The sequence below is a fragment of the Salmo salar genome, chromosome ssa04 (assembly GCF_905237065.1).
Source record: "Salmo salar chromosome ssa04, Ssal_v3.1, whole genome shotgun sequence".
NCBI lineage: Eukaryota > Metazoa > Chordata > Actinopteri > Salmoniformes > Salmonidae > Salmo > Salmo salar.
This window is the reverse complement of record NC_059445.1, coordinates 3791524-3808580: the sequence shown is the minus strand read 5'-3', so window position 1 is coordinate 3808580 and position 17057 is coordinate 3791524. Positions and strand designations below refer to the sequence as shown.

The following is a 17057-nucleotide window of genomic DNA, read 5'->3' as shown; positions in this document are numbered from 1 at the left end:
CAGTTAAAGGACTATAACAATAAACTAGCCTACAGTTAAAGGACTATAACAATGAACTAGACTACAGTTAAAGGACTATAACAATAAACTAGCCTACAGTTAAAGGACTATAACAATGAACTAGCCTACAGTTAAAGGACTATAACAATAAACTAGCCTACAGTTAAAGGACTATAACAATAAACTAGCCTACAGTGAAAGGACTATAACAATAAACTAGCCTACAGATAAAGGGCTATAACAATAAACTAGCCTACAGTTAAAGGACTATAACAATGAACTAGCCTACAGTTAAAGGGTTATAACAATAAACTAGCCTACAGTTAAAGGACTATAACAATAAACTAGCCTACAGTTAAAGGGCTATAACAATAAACTAGCCTACAGTTAAAGAACTATAACAATAAACTAGCCTACAGTTAAAGGGTTATAACAATGAACTAGCCTACAGTTAAAGGACTATAACAATGAACTAGCCTACAGTTAAAGGACTATAACAATAAACTAGCCTACAGTTAAAGGGCTATAACAATAAACTAGCCTACAGTTAAAGGACTATAACAATAAACTAGCATACAGTTAAAGGACTATAACAATAAACTAGCATACAGTTAAAGGACTATAACAATGAACTAGCCTACAGTTAAAGGACTATAACAATAAACTAGCCTACAGTTAAAGGACTATAACAATAAACTAGCCTACAGTTAAAGGACTATAACAATAAACTAGCATACAGTTAAAGGACTATAACAATAAACTAGCCTACAGTTAAAGGACTATAACAATAAACTAGCTTACAGTTAAAGGACTATAACAATAAACTAGCCTACAGTTAAAGGACTAAACCAATGAACTAGCCTACAGTTAAAGGACTATAACAATAAACTAGCCTACAGTTAAAGGACTATAACAATAAACTAGCCTACAGTTAAAGGACTATAACAATAAACTAGCCTACAGTTAAAGGACTATAACAATAAACTAGCCTACAGTTAAAGGGCTATAACAATAAACTAGCCTACAGTTAAAGGGCTATAACAATAAACTAGCCTACAGTTAAAGGACTATAACAATAAACTAGCCTACAGTTAAAGGGCTATAACAATAAACTAGCCTACAGTTAAAGGACTATAACAATGAACTAGCCTACAGTTAAAGGACTATAACAATAAACTAGCCTACAGTTAAAGGACTATAACAATAAACTAGCCTACAGTTAAAGGACTATAACAATGAACTAGACTACAGTTAAAGGACTATAACAATAAACTAGCCTACAGTTAAAGGACTATAACAATGAACTAGCCTACAGTTAAAGGACTATAACAATAAACTAGCCTACAGTTAAAGGACTATAACAATAAACTAGCCTACAGTGAAAGGACTATAACAATAAACTAGCCTACAGTTAAAGGGCTATAACAATAAACTAGCCTACAGTTAAAGGACTATAACAATGAACTAGCCTACAGTTAAAGGGTTATAACAATAAACTAGCCTACAGTTAAAGGACTATAACAATAAACTAGCCTACAGTTAAAGGGCTATAACAATAAACTAGCCTACAGTTAAAGAACTATAACAATAAACTAGCCTACAGTTAAAGGACTATAACAATAAACTAGCCTACAGTTAAAGGACTATAACAATAAACTAGCCTACAGTTAAAGGACTATAACAATAAACTAGCTTACAGTTAAAGGACTATAACAATAAACTAGCCTACAGTTAAAGGACTATAACAATAAACTAGCCTACAGTTAAAGGACTATAACAATAAACTAGCCTACAGTTAAAGGGCTATAACAATAAACTAGCTTACAGTTAAAGGCTATAACAATAAACTAGCCTACAGTTAAAGGGTTATAACAATAAACTAGCCTACAGTTAAAGGACTATAACAATAAACTAGCCTACAGTTAAAGGACTATAACAATAAACTAGCCTATAGTTAAAGGACTATAACAATAAACTAGCTTACAGTTAAAGGACTATAACAATAAACTAGCCTACAGTTAAAGGACTATAACAATAAACTAGCCTATAGTTAAAGGACTATAACAATAAACTAGCCTACAGTTAAAGGGCTATAACAATAAACTAGCCTACAGTTAAAGGACTATAACAATAAACTAGCCTACAGTTAAAGGACTATAACAATAAACTAGCCTACAGTTAAAGGACTATAACAATGAACTAGCCTACAGTTAAAGGACTATAACAATAAACTAGCATACAGTTAAAGGACTATAACAATAAACTAGCATACAGTTAAAGGACTATAACAATGAACTAGCCTACAGTTAAAGGACTATAACAATAAACTAGCCTACAGTTAAAGGACTATAACAATAAACTAGCCTACAGTTAAAGGACTATAACAATAAACTAGCATACAGTTAAAGGACTATAACAATAAACTAGCATACAGTTAAAGGACTATAACAATAAACTAGCCTACAGTTAAAGGACTATAACAATAAACTAGCCTACAGTTAAAGGACTATAACAATAAACTAGCCTACAGTTAAAGGACTAAACCAATAAACTAGCCTACAGTTAAAGGGTTATAACAATGAACTAGCCTACAGTTAAAGGACTATAACAATGAACTAGCCTACAGTTAAAGGACTATAACAATAAACTAGCCTACAGTTAAAGGGCTATAACAATAAACTAGCCTACAGTTAAAGGACTATAACAATAAACTAGCCTACAGTTAAAGGACTATAACAATAAACTAGCCTACAGTTAAAGGACTATAACAATGAACTAGCCTACAGTTAAAGGACTATAACAATAAACTAGCATACAGTTAAAGGACTATAACAATAAACTAGCATACAGTTAAAGGACTATAACAATGAACTAGCCTACAGTTAAAGGACTATAACAATAAACTAGCCTACAGTTAAAGGACTATAACAATAAACTAGCCTACAGTTAAAGGACTATAACAATAAACTAGCATACAGTTAAAGGACTATAACAATAAACTAGCCTACAGTTAAAGGACTATAACAATAAACTAGCCTACAGTTAAAGGACTATAACAATAAACTAGCCTACAGTTAAAGGACTAAACCAATGAACTAGCCTACAGTTAAAGGACTATAACAATAAACTAGCCTACAGTTAAAGGACTATAACAATAAACTAGCCTACAGTTAAAGGACTATAACAATAAACTAGCCTACAGTTAAAGGACTATAACAATAAACTAGCCTACAGTTAAAGGGCTATAACAATAAACTAGCCTACAGTTAAAGGGCTATAACAATAAACTAGCCTACAGTTAAAGGACTATAACAATAAACTAGCCTACAGTTAAAGGGCTATAACAATAAACTAGCCTACAGTTAAAGGACTATAACAATGAACTAGCCTACAGTTAAAGGACTATAAAAATAAACTAGCCTACAGTTAAAGGACTATAACAATAAACTAGCCTACAGTTAAAGGACTATAACAATGAACTAGACTACAGTTAAAGGACTATAACAATAAACTAGCCTACAGTTAAAGGACTATAACAATGAACTAGCCTACAGTTAAAGGACTATAACAATAAACTAGCCTACAGTTAAAGGACTATAACAATAAACTAGCCTACAGTGAAAGGACTATAACAATAAACTAGCCTACAGATAAAGGGCTATAACAATAAACTAGCCTACAGTTAAAGGACTATAACAATGAACTAGCCTACAGTTAAAGGGTTATAACAATAAACTAGCCTACAGTTAAAGGACTATAACAATAAACTAGCCTACAGTTAAAGGGCTATAACAATAAACTAGCCTACAGTTAAAGAACTATAACAATAAACTAGCCTACAGTTAAAGGACTATAACAATAAACTAGCCTACAGTTAAAGGACTATAACAATAAACTAGCCTACAGTTAAAGGACTATAACAATAAACTAGCTTACAGTTAAAGGACTATAACAATAAACTAGCCTACAGTTAAAGGACTATAACAATAAACTAGCCTACAGTTAAAGGACTATAACAATAAACTAGCCTACAGTTAAAGGACTATAACAATAAACTAGCCTACAGTTAAAGGACTATAACAATAAACTAGCCTATAGTTAAAGGACTATAACAATAAACTAGCTTACAGTTAAAGGACTATAACAATAAACTAGCCTACAGTTAAAGGACTATAACAATAAACTAGCCTATAGTTAAAGGACTATAACAATAAACTAGCCTACAGTTAAAGGGCTATAACAATAAACTAGCCTACAGTTAAAGGACTATAACAATAAACTAGCCTACAGTTAAAGGACTATAACAATAAACTAGCCTACAGTTAGAGGACTATAACAATGAACTAGCCTACAGTTAAAGGACTATAACAATAAACTAGCATACAGTTAAAGGACTATAACAATAAACTAGCATACAGTTAAAGGACTATAACAATGAACTAGCCTACAGTTAAAGGACTATAACAATAAACTAGCCTACAGTTAAAGGACTATAACAATAAACTAGCCTACAGTTAAAGGACTATAACAATAAACTAGCATACAGTTAAAGGACTATAACAATAAACTAGCCTACAGTTAAAGGACTATAACAATAAACTAGCCTACAGTTAAAGGACTATAACAATAAACTAGCCTACAGTTAAAGGACTAAACCAATGAACTAGCCTACAGTTAAAGGACTATAACAATAAACTAGCCTACAGTTAAAGGACTATAACAATAAACTAGCCTACAGTTAAAGGACTATAACAATAAACTAGCCTACAGTTAAAGGACTATAACAATAAACTAGCCTACAGTTAAAGGGCTATAACAATAAACTAGCCTACAGTTAAAGGGCTATAACAATAAACTAGCCTACAGTTAAAGGACTATAACAATAAACTAGCCTACAGTTAAAGGGCTATAACAATAAACTAGCCTACAGTTAAAGGACTATAACAATGAACTAGCCTACAGTTAAAGGACTATAACAATAAACTAGCCTACAGTTAAAGGACTATAACAATAAACTAGCCTACAGTTAAAGGACTATAACAATGAACTAGCCTACAGTTAAAGGACTATAACAATAAACTAGCCTACAGTTAAAGGACTATAACAATGAACTAGCCTACAGTTAAAGGACTATAACAATAAACTAGCCTACAGTTAAAGGACTATAACAATAAACTAGCCTACAGTGAAAGGACTATAACAATAAACTAGCCTACAGTTAAAGGGCTATAACAATAAACTAGCCTACAGTTAAAGGACTATAACAATGAACTAGCCTACAGTTAAAGGGTTATAACAATAAACTAGCCTACAGTTAAAGGACTATAACAATAAACTAGCCTACAGTTAAAGGGCTATAACAATAAACTAGCCTACAGTTAAAGAACTATAACAATAAACTAGCCTACAGTTAAAGGACTATAACAATAAACTAGCCTACAGTTAAAGGACTATAACAATAAACTAGCCTACAGTTAAAGGACTATAACAATAAACTAGCTTACAGTTAAAGGACTATAACAATAAACTAGCCTACAGTTAAAGGACTATAACAATAAACTAGCCTACAGTTAAAGGACTATAACAATAAACTAGCCTACAGTTAAAGGACTATAACAATAAACTAGCCTACAGTTAAAGGACTATAACAATAAACTAGCCTATAGTTAAAGGACTATAACAATAAACTAGCTTACAGTTAAAGGACTATAACAATAAACTAGCCTACAGTTAAAGGACTATAACAATAAACTAGCCTATAGTTAAAGGACTATAACAATAAACTAGCCTACAGTTAAAGGACTATAACAATAAACTAGCCTACAGTTAAAGGACTATAACAATAAACTAGCCTACAGTTAAAGGACTATAACAATAAACTAGCCTATAGTTAAAGGACTATAACAATAAACTAGCCTACAGTTAAAGGACTATAACAATAAACTAGCCTACAGTTAAAGGACTATAACAATAAACTAGCCTACAGTTAAAGGACTATAACAATAAACTAGCCTACAGTTAAAGGACTATAACAATAAACTAGCCTACAGTTAAAGGACTATAACAATAAACTAGCCTACAGTTAAAGGACTATAACAATAAACTAGCCTACAGTTAAAGGACTAAACCAATAAACTAGCCTACAGTTAAAGGGTTATAACAATGAACTAGCCTACAGTTAAAGGACTATAACAATGAACTAGCCTACAGTTAAAGGACTATAACAATAAACTAGCCTACAGTTAAAGGGCTATAACAATAAACTAGCCTACAGTTAAAGGACTATAACAATAAACTAGCATACAGTTAAAGGACTATAACAATAAACTAGCATACAGTTAAAGGACTATAACAATGAACTAGCCTACAGTTAAAGGACTATAACAATAAACTAGCCTACAGTTAAAGGACTATAACAATAAACTAGCCTACAGTTAAAGGACTATAACAATAAACTAGCATACAGTTAAAGGACTATAACAATAAACTAGCCTACAGTTAAAGGACTATAACAATAAACTAGCTTACAGTTAAAGGACTATAACAATAAACTAGCCTACAGTTAAAGGACTAAACCAATGAACTAGCCTACAGTTAAAGGACTATAACAATAAACTAGCCTACAGTTAAAGGACTATAACAATAAACTAGCCTACAGTTAAAGGACTATAACAATAAACTAGCCTACAGTTAAAGGACTATAACAATAAACTAGCCTACAGTTAAAGGGGCTATAACAATAAACTAGCCTACAGTTAAAGGGCTATAACAATAAACTAGCCTACAGTTAAAGGACTATAACAATAAACTAGCCTACAGTTAAAGGGCTATAACAATAAACTAGCCTACAGTTAAAGGACTATAACAATGAACTAGCCTACAGTTAAAGGACTATAACAATAAACTAGCCTACAGTTAAAGGACTATAACAATAAACTAGCCTACAGTTAAAGGACTATAACAATGAACTAGACTACAGTTAAAGGACTATAACAATAAACTAGCCTACAGTTAAAGGACTATAACAATAAACTAGCCTACAGTTAAAGGACTATAACAATAAACTAGCCTACAGTTAAAGGACTAAACCAATAAACTAGCCTACAGTTAAAGGGTTATAACAATGAACTAGCCTACAGTTAAAGGACTATAACAATGAACTAGCCTACAGTTAAAGGACTATAACAATAAACTAGCCTACAGTTAAAGGGCTATAACAATAAACTAGCCTACAGTTAAAGGACTATAACAATAAACTAGCATACAGTTAAAGGACTATAACAATAAACTAGCATACAGTTAAAGGACTATAACAATGAACTAGCCTACAGTTAAAGGACTATAACAATAAACTAGCCTACAGTTAAAGGACTATAACAATAAACTAGCCTACAGTTAAAGGACTATAACAATAAACTAGCATACAGTTAAAGGACTATAACAATAAACTAGCCTACAGTTAAAGGACTATAACAATAAACTAGCTTACAGTTAAAGGACTATAACAATAAACTAGCCTACAGTTAAAGGACTAAACCAATGAACTAGCCTACAGTTAAAGGACTATAACAATAAACTAGCCTACAGTTAAAGGACTATAACAATAAACTAGCCTACAGTTAAAGGACTATAACAATAAACTAGCCTACAGTTAAAGGACTATAACAATAAACTAGCCTACAGTTAAAGGGCTATAACAATAAACTAGCCTACAGTTAAAGGGCTATAACAATAAACTAGCCTACAGTTAAAGGACTATAACAATAAACTAGCCTACAGTTAAAGGGCTATAACAATAAACTAGCCTACAGTTAAAGGACTATAACAATGAACTAGCCTACAGTTAAAGGACTATAACAATAAACTAGCCTACAGTTAAAGGACTATAACAATAAACTAGCCTACAGTTAAAGGACTATAACAATGAACTAGACTACAGTTAAAGGACTATAACAATAAACTAGCCTACAGTTAAAGGACTATAACAATGAACTAGCCTACAGTTAAAGGACTATAACAATAAACTAGCCTACAGTTAAAGGACTATAACAATAAACTAGCCTACAGTGAAAGGACTATAACAATAAACTAGCCTACAGTTAAAGGGCTATAACAATAAACTAGCCTACAGTTAAAGGACTATAACAATGAACTAGCCTACAGTTAAAGGGTTATAACAATAAACTAGCCTACAGTTAAAGGACTATAACAATAAACTAGCCTACAGTTAAAGGGCTATAACAATAAACTAGCCTACAGTTAAAGAACTATAACAATAAACTAGCCTACAGTTAAAGGACTATAACAATAAACTAGCCTACAGTTAAAGGACTATAACAATAAACTAGCCTACAGTTAAAGGACTATAACAATAAACTAGCTTACAGTTAAAGGACTATAACAATAAACTAGCCTACAGTTAAAGGACTATAACAATAAACTAGCCTACAGTTAAAGGACTATAACAATAAACTAGCCTACAGTTAAAGGGCTATAACAATAAACTAGCTTACAGTTAAAGGCTATAACAATAAACTAGCCTACAGTTAAAGGGTTATAACAATAAACTAGCCTACAGTTAAAGGACTATAACAATAAACTAGCCTACAGTTAAAGGACTATAACAATAAACTAGCCTATAGTTAAAGGACTATAACAATAAACTAGCTTACAGTTAAAGGACTATAACAATAAACTAGCCTACAGTTAAAGGACTATAACAATAAACTAGCCTATAGTTAAAGGACTATAACAATAAACTAGCCTACAGTTAAAGGGCTATAACAATAAACTAGCCTACAGTTAAAGGACTATAACAATAAACTAGCCTACAGTTAAAGGACTATAACAATAAACTAGCCTACAGTTAAAGGACTATAACAATGAACTAGCCTACAGTTAAAGGACTATAACAATAAACTAGCATACAGTTAAAGGACTATAACAATAAACTAGCATACAGTTAAAGGACTATAACAATGAACTAGCCTACAGTTAAAGGACTATAACAATAAACTAGCCTACAGTTAAAGGACTATAACAATAAACTAGCCTACAGTTAAAGGACTATAACAATAAACTAGCATACAGTTAAAGGACTATAACAATAAACTAGCCTACAGTTAAAGGACTATAACAATAAACTAGCCTACAGTTAAAGGACTATAACAATAAACTAGCCTACAGTTAAAGGACTAAACCAATGAACTAGCCTACAGTTAAAGGACTATAACAATAAACTAGCCTACAGTTAAAGGACTATAACAATAAACTAGCCTACAGTTAAAGGGCTATAACAATAAACTAGCCTACAGTTAAAGGACTATAACAATAAACTAGCCTACAGTTAAAGGGCTATAACAATAAACTAGCCTACAGTTAAAGGGCTATAACAATAAACTAGCCTACAGTTAAAGGACTATAACAATAAACTAGCCTACAGTTAAAGGGCTATAACAATAAACTAGCCTACAGTTAAAGGACTATAACAATGAACTAGCCTACAGTTAAAGGACTATAACAATAAACTAGCCTACAGTTAAAGGACTATAACAATAAACTAGCCTACAGTTAAAGGACTATAACAATGAACTAGCCTACAGTTAAAGGACTATAACAATAAACTAGCCTACAGTTAAAGGACTATAACAATGAACTAGCCTACAGTTAAAGGACTATAACAATAAACTAGCCTACAGTTAAAGGACTATAACAATAAACTAGCCTACAGTGAAAGGACTATAACAATAAACTAGCCTACAGTTAAAGGGCTATAACAATAAACTAGCCTACAGTTAAAGGACTATAACAATGAACTAGCCTACAGTTAAAGGGTTATAACAATAAACTAGCCTACAGTTAAAGGACTATAACAATAAACTAGCCTACAGTTAAAGGGCTATAACAATAAACTAGCCTACAGTTAAAGAACTATAACAATAAACTAGCCTACAGTTAAAGGACTATAACAATAAACTAGCCTACAGTTAAAGGACTATAACAATAAACTAGCCTACAGTTAAAGGACTATAACAATAAACTAGCTTACAGTTAAAGGACTATAACAATAAACTAGCCTACAGTTAAAGGACTATAACAATAAACTAGCCTACAGTTAAAGGACTATAACAATAAACTAGCCTACAGTTAAAGGACTATAACAATAAACTAGCCTACAGTTAAAGGACTATAACAATAAACTAGCCTATAGTTAAAGGACTATAACAATAAACTAGCTTACAGTTAAAGGACTATAACAATAAACTAGCCTACAGTTAAAGGACTATAACAATAAACTAGCCTATAGTTAAAGGACTATAACAATAAACTAGCCTACAGTTAAAGGACTATAACAATAAACTAGCCTACAGTTAAAGGACTATAACAATAAACTAGCCTACAGTTAAAGGACTATAACAATAAACTAGCCTATAGTTAAAGGACTATAACAATAAACTAGCCTACAGTTAAAGGACTATAACAATAAACTAGCCTACAGTTAAAGGACTATAACAATAAACTAGCCTACAGTTAAAGGACTATAACAATAAACTAGCCTACAGTTAAAGGACTATAACAATAAACTAGCCTACAGTTAAAGGACTATAACAATAAACTAGCCTACAGTTAAAGGACTATAACAATAAACTAGCTTACAGTTAAAGGGCGATAACAATAAACTAGCCTACAGTTAAAGGACTATAACAATAAACTAGCCTACAGTTAAAGGACTATAACAATAAACTAGCCTACAGTTAAAGGACTATAACAATAAACTAGCCTACAGTTAAAGGACTATAACAATAAACTAGCCTACAGTTAAAGGACTATAACAATAAACTAGCCTACAGTTAAAGGACTATAACAATAAACTAGCATACAGTTAAAGGGCTATAACAATAAACTAGCCTACAGTTAAAGGACTATAACAATAAACTAGCCTACAGTTAAAGGACTATAACAATAAACTAGCCTACAGTTAAAGGGCTATAACAATAAACTAGCCTACAGTTAAAGGACTAAACCAATAAACTAGTCTACAGTTAAAGGACTATAACAATAAACTAGCCTACAGTTAAAGGACTATAACAATAAACTAGCCTACAGTTAAAGGACTATAACAATAAACTAGCCTACAGTTAAAGGGTTATAACAATAAACTAGCCTACAGTTAAAGGACTATAACAATGAACTAGCCTACAGTTAAAGGACTATAACAATAAACTAGCCTACAGTTAAAGGGTTATAACAATAAACTAGCCTACAGTTAAAGGACTATAACAATGAACTAGCCTACAGTTAAAGGACTATAACAATAAACTAGCCTACAGTTAAAGGGCTATAACAATAAACTAGCCTACAGTTAAAGGACTATAACAATGAACTAGCCTACAGTTAAAGAACTATAACAATAAACTAGCCTACAGTTAAAGGACTATAACAATAAACTAGCCTACAGTTAAAGGACTATAACAATAAACTAGCCTACAGTTAAAGGGTTATAACAATAAACTAGCCTACAGTTAAAGGACTATAACAATAAACTAGCCTACAGTTAAAGGACTATAACAATAAACTAGCCTACAGTTAAAGGGCTATAACAATAAACTAGCCTACAGTTAAAGGACTATAACAATAAACTAGCCTACAGTTAAAGGACTATAACAATGAACTAGCCTACAGTTAAAGGACTATAACAATAAACTAGCATACAGTTAAAGGACTATAACAATAAACTAGCCTACAGTGAAAGGACTATAACAATAAACTAGCCTACAGTTAAAGGACTATAACAATAAACTAGCCTACAGTTAAAGGACTATAACAATAAACTAGCTTACAGTTAAAGGACTATAACAATAAACTAGCCTACAGTTAAAGGACTATAACAATAAACTAGCCTACAGTTAAAGGACTATAACAATAAACTAGCCTACAGTTAAAGGACTATAACAATAAACTAGCCTACAGTTAAAGGACTATAACAATAAACTAGCCTACAGTTAAAGGACTATAACAATAAACTAGCTTACAGTTAAAGGACTATAACAATAAACTAGCATACAGTTAAAGGACTATAACAATAAACTAGCTTACAGTTAAAAGGCTATAACAATAAACTAGCCTACAGTTAAAGGGTTATAACAATAAACTAGCCTACAGTTAAAGTACTATAACAATAAACTAGCTTTCAGTTAATGGATTATAACAATAAACTAGCCTACAGTTAAAGGACTATATCAATGAATTAGCCTACAGTTATATTGCTATAACTTTAAACTTGCCTACAGTTAAAGGACTATAACAATGAACTAGCCTACAGTTAAAGGACTATAACAATAAACTAGCCTACAGTTAAAGGGTTATAACAATAAACTAGCCTACAGTTAAAGGACTATAACAATAAACTAGCCTACAGTTAAAGGACTATAACAATGAACTAGCCTACAGTTAAAGGACTATAACAATAAACTAGCCTACAGTTAAAGGACTAAACCAATGAACTAGCCTACAGTTAAAGGGTTATAACAATGAACTAGCCTACAGTTAAAGGACTATAACAATGAACTAGCCTACAGTTAAAGGACTATAACAATAAACTAGCCTACAGTTAAAGGACTATAACAATAAACTAGCCTACAGTTAAAGGACTATAACAATGAACTAGCCTACAGTTAAAGGACTATAACAATAAACTAGCCTACAGTTAAAGGGTTATAACAATAAACTAGCCTACAGTTAAAGGGCTATAACAATAAACTAGCTTACAGTTAAAGGCTATAACAATAAACTAGCCTACAGTTAAAGGACTATAACAATAAACTAGCCTACAGTTAAAGGACTATAACAATAAACTAGCTTACAGTTAAAGGACTATAACAATAAACTTGCCTACAGTTAAAGGACTATAACAATAAACTAGCCTACAGTTAAAGGACTATAACAATAAACTAGCCTACAGTTAAAGGGTTATAACAATAAACTAGCCTACAGTTAAAGGACTATAACAATAAACTAGCCTACAGTTAAAGGACTATAACAATAAACTAGCCTACAGTTAAAGGACTATAACAATAAACTAGCCTACAGTTAAAGGGCTATAACAATAAACTAGCCTACAGTTAAAGGGCTATAACAATAAACTAGCCTACAGTTAAAGGACTATAACAATAAACTAGCCTACAGTTAAAGGACTAAACCAATGAACTAGCCTACAGTTAAAGGACTATAACAATAAACTAGCCTACAGTTAAAGGACTATAACAATAAACTAGCTTACAGTTAAAGGACTATAACAATAAACTAGCCTACAGTTAAAGGGTTATAACAATAAACTAGCCTACAGTTAAAGGGTTATAACAATGAACTAGCCTACAGTTAAAGGACTATAACAATGAACTAGCCTACAGTTAAAGGCTATAACAATAAACTAGCCTACAGTTAAAGGCTATAACAATAAACTAGCCTACAGTTAACGGACTATAACAATAAACTAGCATACAGTTAAAGGACTATAACAATAAACTAGCCTACAGTTAAAGAACTATAACAATAAACTAGCCTACAGTTAAAGGACTATAACAATAAACTAGCCTACAGTTAAAGGACTATAACAATAAACTAGCCTACAGTTAAAGGACTATAACAATGAACTAGCCTACAGTTAAAGGACTATAACAATAAACTAGCCTACAGTTAAAGGACTATAACAATAAACTAGCCTACAGTTAAAGGACTATAACAATAAACTAGCCTACAGTTAAAGGACTATAACAATAAACTAGCCTACAGTTAAAGGGTTATAACAATAAACTAGCCTACAGTTAAAGGGTTATAACAATAAACTAGCCTACAGTTAAAGGACTAAACCAATAAACAATAAACTAGCCTACAGTTAAAGGACTAAACCAATAAACAATAAACTAGCCTACAGTTAAAGGACTATAACAATAAACTAGCCTACAGTTAAAGGACTAAACCAATAAACTAGGCTTATTGTTGTTGCCCTATAAAAACCCAATCTTCCCATGTCATTTATTTGTCCTATGGTGTCTGTCTACCTCAATCAGTACTGTTGTTCCTTAGGCTATACTTGATTAGCCTACAGTTAAAGGACAGTCATTACCAGACATTACCCTACAGTCATTACCAGAGCTGAGTTTGAATGTTCAACATTGGTTTTCTGAAGTTGTAGGCTATTTGCTTATGAGATCGCCTTTTATAGAAACCTAATTCGTGATGACTTATCTGAGCATGTGGTAATATTGTGTTCTATATTCCACCATGGAATGTAGAAGTCCAGTACTAATGAAGAGGGCTATGAATAATGAGTTCTAACGGTTCTGCTGAGGCACTTCTACTGTGGTTTCTGTTAGGAGAGAAATACCACTTCTACTGTGGTTTCTGTTAGGAGAGAAATACCATGGCAGTGAATCACCTTTCACTCTTTTCCTTTGTATGCAGAGTTAGCACAACAATAACAGCAACAATATTCACTCTCTACTCCTCCTCCTTCTCCTACTGTTTCTCCTCCTCCTCCTCCTCCTGCTCCTTCACCTCGTCTTTTCTCCTACTGTTTCTCCTTCTCTTCTCTCCTCCTCCTCTTCCTCCTCCTCCTCTCTCCTACTGTTCCTCCTCCGCCTCCTCCTCCTCCTCTTCTTCCTCCTCTTCTCTCCTACTGTTCCTCATCCTCCTCTTCACTGCTACTGTTCCTCCTCCTCCTCCTCTTCTCTCCTCCTCCTCCTCGTCCTCTTCTCTCCTACTGTTCCTCCTCCTCCTCTTCTCTCCTCCTCCTCCTCCTCTTCTCTCCTCCTCCTCCTCCTCATCTTCTCTCCTCTTCTCTCCTCCTCCTCCTCTTCTCTCCTACTGTTCCTCCTCTTCTCTCCTCCTCCTCCTCTTCTCTCCTACTGTTCCTCCTCCTCCTCTTCTCTCCTCCTCCTCCTCTTTTCTCCTACTGTTCCTCCTCTTCCTCTTCTCTCCTCCTCCTACTCTTCTCTCCTCTTCTCTCCTCTTCTCTCCTCCTCCTCCTCTTTTCTCCTACTGTTCCTCCTCTTCCTCTTCTCTCCTCCTCCTACTCTTCTCTCCTCTTCTCTCCTCTTCTCTCCTCCTCCTCCTCTTCTCTCCTACTGTTCCTCCTCTTCTCTCCTCCTCCTCCTCCTCCTCCTCCTCCTCCATTCAGATCCCACCATTCTAAATCTAACTCCAGCGTTCCATTTGTAAACATTCTAATTCCAACATTGTACAGAGGTAGAGGTGGTGTTTCTGTGTTGACATGATGGCTTCTTGTTGCCAGTATAGGTCCTGCTCCTGTCCATCCCAACAGCCCCAGATACAAGTTCAACTTCATAGCTGACGTGGTGGAAAAGATGGCTCCTGCTGTGGTTCACATAGAGCTCTTCCTCAGGTCACTGCCTGTGTGTGTGTGTGTGTGTGTGTGTGTGTGTGTGTGTGTGTGTGTGTGTGTGTGTGTGTGTGTGTGTGTGTGTGTGTGTGTGTGTGTGTGTGTGTGTGTGTGTGTCTGTGTGTGCACTCTTAGAAAAAATGGTTCCGAAAGGGTTCTGTCCCCATAGGAGAACCCTTTGTTGGTTCCAGGTAGAACCCTTTTTGGTTCCAGGTAGAACAAATTTGGGTTACAGGTAGAACCCTCTGTGGAAAGGGTTTTACATGGAACCCAAAAGGGTTCTGCCTGGAACACACTGACACGCACAAACTGTTATCCTTTGGGAACAGCTGAATAACCGTTTATGTTCTAGATAGCACCTATTTTTATAAGAATGTGGATGTGTGAATTGAACACATCCTGAATGTAAATGTAAATTCAGCCTCTCTCTCTCTCTCTCTCCTCTCCTCTCCTCTCCTCTCCTCTCCTCTCCTCTCCTCTCCTCTCCTCTCCTCTCCTCTCCTCTCCTCTCCTCTCCTCTCCTCTTCTCTTTCTCTCTCTCTCTCTCTCTCTCTCTCTCTCTCTCTCTCTCTCTCTCTCTCTCTCTCTCTCTCTCTCTCTCTCTCTCTCTCTCTCTCTCTCTCTCTCTCTCTCTCTCTCCTCTCCTCTCTCTCTCTCAGACATCCTCTATTTGGTCGTCATGTCCCTCTGTCTAGTGGTTCTGGGTTCATCATAAGCCCCTCTGGACTCATCGTAACCAACGCTCACGTGGTAACCGCTGCTGCCACGGTAACGGGCCGACCACAGCTCCGCGTGCAGCTCCATGATGGGGGAGCGTATGAGGCCACGGTCCGGGACGTCGACAGGAAGTCGGATATCGCCACCATCAAAGTCAACCCTCAGGTAGGGTAGCTTTACCCTTCATTTAACAGGTTAGGTGGCCAGGTAGAGAGGAGAGATAGAGAGAGGGAGAGATAGAGGGATACAGAGAGACAGAGAGACAGACAGAGAGACAGAGAGAGAGACAGACAGAGAAGCGGCGAGAGAGAGACAGAGAGACAGAGAGACAGACAGAGAAGAGGCGAGAGAGAGACAGAGAGAGAGAGAGAGAGAGAGAGATAAGGAGGAAGTAGACAGGAAGTCTTGATATCGCCAACATCAAAGCCAACAATCAGCTGACATGCATACAACTCAGTGTCCCAATGGCTCTAAGCTTTCACACTACAGTTTGGTTTTTAAATACATTTTGGAATACTGACTGTCCAAACAGCAAGTTACAAATGACCAAATGGGATTTGTGTGTGTTCAGACAGCCGTCATTTGCTGACATGGCTACGCTAGTTGTAATAGTAACGACATAGTAGCAGTCAACTAGTTAGCCACAACAGTCAACTAGTTAGCCACAGCAGTCAACTAGTTAGCCACAGCAGTCAACAAGCTAGCCACAGCAGTCAACTAGCTAGCCACAGCAGTCAACTAGCTAGCTACAGCAGTCAACTAGTTAGCCACAGCAGTCAACTAGTTAGCCACAGCAGTCAACTAGCTAGCCACAGCAGTCAACTAGTTAGCCACATTTGTCAACTAGCTAGCCACAGCAGTCAACTAGCTAGCCACAGCAGTCAATTAGTTAGCCACAGCATTCAACTAGTTAGCCACAGCAGTCAACTCGCTAGCAACA

The 17057-nt window shown here is 34.6% G+C and overlaps 1 protein-coding gene across 1 annotated transcript in view; it reads left to right on the top strand.

Moving 5' to 3' along the window:
• The window catches only part of LOC106602096 (serine protease HTRA3-like), a 37156-nt gene that overhangs the window by 9874 nt on the left and 10225 nt on the right, over nt 1-17057 (top strand). Inside the window, exons 2-3 of the mRNA XM_045716319.1 lie at nt 15298-15403; nt 16060-16282. Of these exons, the coding sequence (XP_045572275.1) occupies nt 15298-15403; nt 16060-16282 (329 nt within the window). The remainder of the gene's footprint in view (nt 1-15297; nt 15404-16059; nt 16283-17057) is intronic.